At 40.4% G+C, this 3,944-nt stretch overlaps 1 protein-coding gene across 1 annotated transcript; it reads left to right on the top strand.

Annotated features, from left to right (window-relative positions):
• The first annotated feature begins 605 nt into the window (after positions 1–605).
• Positions 606–3,160, top strand: LOC133203175 (uncharacterized). The gene is made up of 2 exons (XM_061339016.1): positions 606–2,032; positions 2,119–3,160. Exons 1-2 carry the CDS (start codon positions 606–608, stop codon positions 3,158–3,160), a joined length of 2,469 nt encoding a protein of 822 aa, XP_061195000.1.
• The last annotated feature ends 784 nt before the right edge of the window (positions 3,161–3,944 follow it).

The raw sequence follows: 3,944 nt of genomic DNA, 5'->3' as shown, positions 1-3,944 counted from the left end.
ACCGGAGACCCACTGGGAGCCAGTTGGCGGGAGTCCGTCGTGAAACGGGGCGTGTCTGGACGTATGCGTGGTTGTGAGCAAACATCAGGATGACGTGGATTGAAAGAGACTTTTAAGATATACATATTGTAAATTATAGCTGTATAAATATGGTGTAAATATTGTTAATACTGATTTTATTTATATATAAAAAAAATGTAAATAGATAAAAAAAAATCTTGTTGTGTCTGACTGAACAGAACACGACGGCTGTCGTGACAAATTGGTGTCAGAAGTGGGATAAATCTGTTCAGTCAGCAGTATATTTGTATATGGCAAGTTTGTTATTTTGTTTAATCATTTTTGTTGTTTTTGCAGTCAAAGATTTTGTTGGTTTTTTTTGACAACTTCGGAGTGTTAGTGCTTGGTTTATGGATGGAGCCCCGAATGGAGAAAGCTAGGTTACCGTTGCTTTGTATGAATTGAGTTTGTATACCAAATATTTTTTTGTTTAAAAGTATACATTTTTGAGAGAGATTTTTGACATTTTGTTTGGGAAATCAATGTTGTTTTACTGGGTTGAAGCAATATTTATCATATTTAATCATTTAGTATTTACTATTATGATGGAGTCTTTAAGAGAGATAACAGAATATGGTCAAAGCCTTAACTTGACTGGTGCGGACCTACAGCAGTTTATACAGCAACAACAGGCACATCAGCGTGAACTACGAGCTGCTGAGAGAGAGAAAGAGAAGCAGGATAGAGAGTATGTTCTAAGTAAAGAAGCGCTTGAGATTGAGAAACTCAAACTCCAGGAGAAAAAAGGTATGGAAGAGATTGAAAGTAAACTCATGCATACTATTCAAATATTGGAGCAAAAGTTAGCTGTAAAAGAGTTAGAAATGAAATCAGAAAACTCTAGCAATGCAAAGTTTCCAAAAATGCCTGTCTTCGATGAAGTTAAGGATGATATTGATTCTTATTTGAGACGTTTTGAAAGGTATGCTGCAGCACAGAAATGGAAGTTAGACAGTTGGGCTGTTAACTTAAGCGCACTACTCAGAGGTCGTGCACTGGATGTGTATGCACTGCTGCCACAGGAGAAAGCTTTGGACTATGATGCTTTGAAGACGGCGTTATTAAAGAGGTTTGAAAAGACGGAGGATGGGTTTCGTCAAAAGTTCCGTAAGAGTAGACCTGAGGTAGGGGAAACTTTCTCACAGTTTGTTGTTCGTCTCGGTAGTTATCTCGATAGGTGGATTGAGCTTGGTCGAGTAGACAAGACTTTTGAGGGCCTCTACGATATGTTTCTTAGAGACCAGTTTTTGTTTATGTGTAACAAAGAATTAACATTATTTTTAAAAGAACGTATACCGAAAAACATCAAAGAAATGTGTGCCTTAGCCGATCAGTATAGAGAGGCAAGACATGTAAATATTCAAACACTAGTTCATTATAGCAAGAAGGAGAATACCCCAGAAAAACGTCAGGCATCGAGAGAACAAGACCAACGGGAGCAGAAACAAGGATGGAAGACTCAACCTATGAAGACGCCGATGAAGAAAGATGTTCGTTGCTTCAAGTGTGACAGACTGGGCCACATAGCGTCTCAGTGCCATCAGACTCAAAAGAACCGGAACTCAGTGAATGCAGTCGTTGATCGAACAGAGGAGGAATCTATGGTGAAGAACTCGGAATTACAAGGCAAGTGTGGATCATTTACTTCCTTTACAAGCACATATACATTTTCAATGGCATCAAATTCTATGGACCTTGTAAACACTTCATCATGTAACGTTAGTGCATCTCTTGGAGATATGCCTTCCTGTAATGGCAAATTAAATGAACATTTTGTGACAGTGCTTAGGGACACTGGTTGTAACGGCGTTGTAGTTCGCAGGAATTTGATAGATGATGTTCAGCTTACAGGAAATCATCGAATTTGCATTCTGGCGGATGGATCTAGAATTCAAGCACCTGTTGCGCGAGTGAAAATAGACACTCCATACTTTGTGGGAGAAATAGACGCTTGGTGTTTAGAAAATCCATTGTATTCCGAAACATCCCGAACGCAAGAGATCCAAAGGATCCAGATAAAGACTGGACACCTAATCAAGCTCATGCAGTTGTGATTAGGCAACAAGCTCAAAAGGAAGGTAAGAGGACTAAATCTCTTTGTGTTCCAGAAATAATTGACGCTGATATCCGTCCCGACGACATCAAGGCAGCACAGGAGAAAGACGAGACGTTAAACAAGATACGTTCTTTGGTGGGCCAAGACGACGACTCCAAGGTAACCTTCATCAGTAAGAAAGGTATCATTTATCGTGTTTTCCAGTCAGATAAATATCAGAATGGTAAACGATTTACACAGTTGGTTGTACCAAAGAAATTTAGGACTAAAGTTCTTTCTCTCGCTCATGAGTCTATTATGACAGGTCACTTAGGTACTTCTAGGACAGCCAGCAAAGTTCTAGCAGAATTTTATTGGCCGGGAGTTCAAGCAGACGTACGTCGATTCTGCAGATCATGCGACATCTGTCAACGAACCACTCCAAAAGGCAGGACTACAAAGGTTCCACTCGGAGATATGCCTATCATTGAAGTACCGTTCAGACGTGTAGCTGTAGACTTGGTAGGACCTATCCAGCCAGCAACAAGTAAGGGTAATCGTTACATTTTGACTGTTGTTGACTTTGCTACCCGTTACCCGGAGGCAATTGCTCTTAAGGGAATTGACACTGAACGAGTCGCTGAGGCTCTAGTAGATGTATTTTGTAGAGTTGGGGTACCAAAGGAAATGCTCACGGATATGGGGACACAATTTACATCCGAGCTGATGACAGAGGTCAGTCGTTTACTTTCTATACGACAGTTAACAACGACGCCATATCACCCCATGTGCAATGGACTAGTAGAGCGGTTTAATGGTACGTTAAAGCAGATACTACGACGGTTATGTTCGGAACGTCCAACGGATTGGGATAAGTACCTGTCAGCATCGTTGTTCGCATACCGTGATGCTCCTCAGGAGAGTCTAGGATTCTCACCGTTTGAGTTGGTTTACGGACATGAAGTTAGAGGACCTATGAAGATCTTGAGAGAGTTGTGGACTAAAGAAGTAGTAGATTCAGAAGTGAGAACTACATACCAGTATGTTGTAGATTTGAAGGAGTGACTTGAAGATACTTGCAGAATTGCGAGAGAGAATCTACAGAAGTCGTCAATGAAATACCGGAAGTATTACAACAAGGGAGCAAAGAACAGACAAATGTCAAAAGGTGAGAAAGTTCTTATTCTTTTGCCAACTGCCAGTAACAAATTACAAATGCAATGGAAAGGGCCATATGAAATTATAGAAAAAGTAGGAAAAGTCGATTACAGAATAAACGTGAATGGAAAAATTAAAACATTTCATGCAAACATGTTGAAGTTGTACATTGACAGAGAAAGCGACAAAAATGACGAAACAGGTGTTCTAGGTATTGCAGGTGCAGGTGTTCTTGATCTAGATGATGATGGAGAAAGTGATGATGAGATGTTGTGCGATTCCCCAGGTGAAACGAGAAAGGAGGTACCAACAGATGTGAAAGTAAGTGATGAACTAACTGAAAATGAGAAAGCAGACATCAAGGCATTACTAGACGATTTTTCAGATGTTTTAACAGATGTACCTGGTTTGACGAATCTCGGTGTTCACCATATCAAGCTGACTAATGACCAGCCTATCCGCACCAAGCCATATCCTCTGCCGTTTATTTCAAGAGACGTTGTTTGTGACGAGGTAAAGAAGATGTTGGAAGTTGGCGTGATCGAGCCATCGACAAGTCCATACAGTTCCCCGATAGTCATCGTAAAGAAGAAAGACGGTTCGAACAGGTTTTGTATCGATTTTCGTGCAATTAATAAAGTAACTGTTTTCGATGCAGAAACTATTCCTAATGCTGATGATATCCATGTGC

This window comes from Saccostrea echinata, unplaced genomic scaffold (genome assembly GCF_033153115.1).
Source record: "Saccostrea echinata isolate AGI-Se365-2 ecotype Australia unplaced genomic scaffold, CSIRO_AGI_Sech_v1 ptg000048l, whole genome shotgun sequence".
In the NCBI taxonomy this organism is placed as follows: Eukaryota; Metazoa; Mollusca; class Bivalvia; order Ostreida; family Ostreidae; genus Saccostrea; species Saccostrea echinata.
Note: the sequence above shows the minus strand (reverse complement) of the source record. Positions and strands in the feature narration are given on the sequence as shown.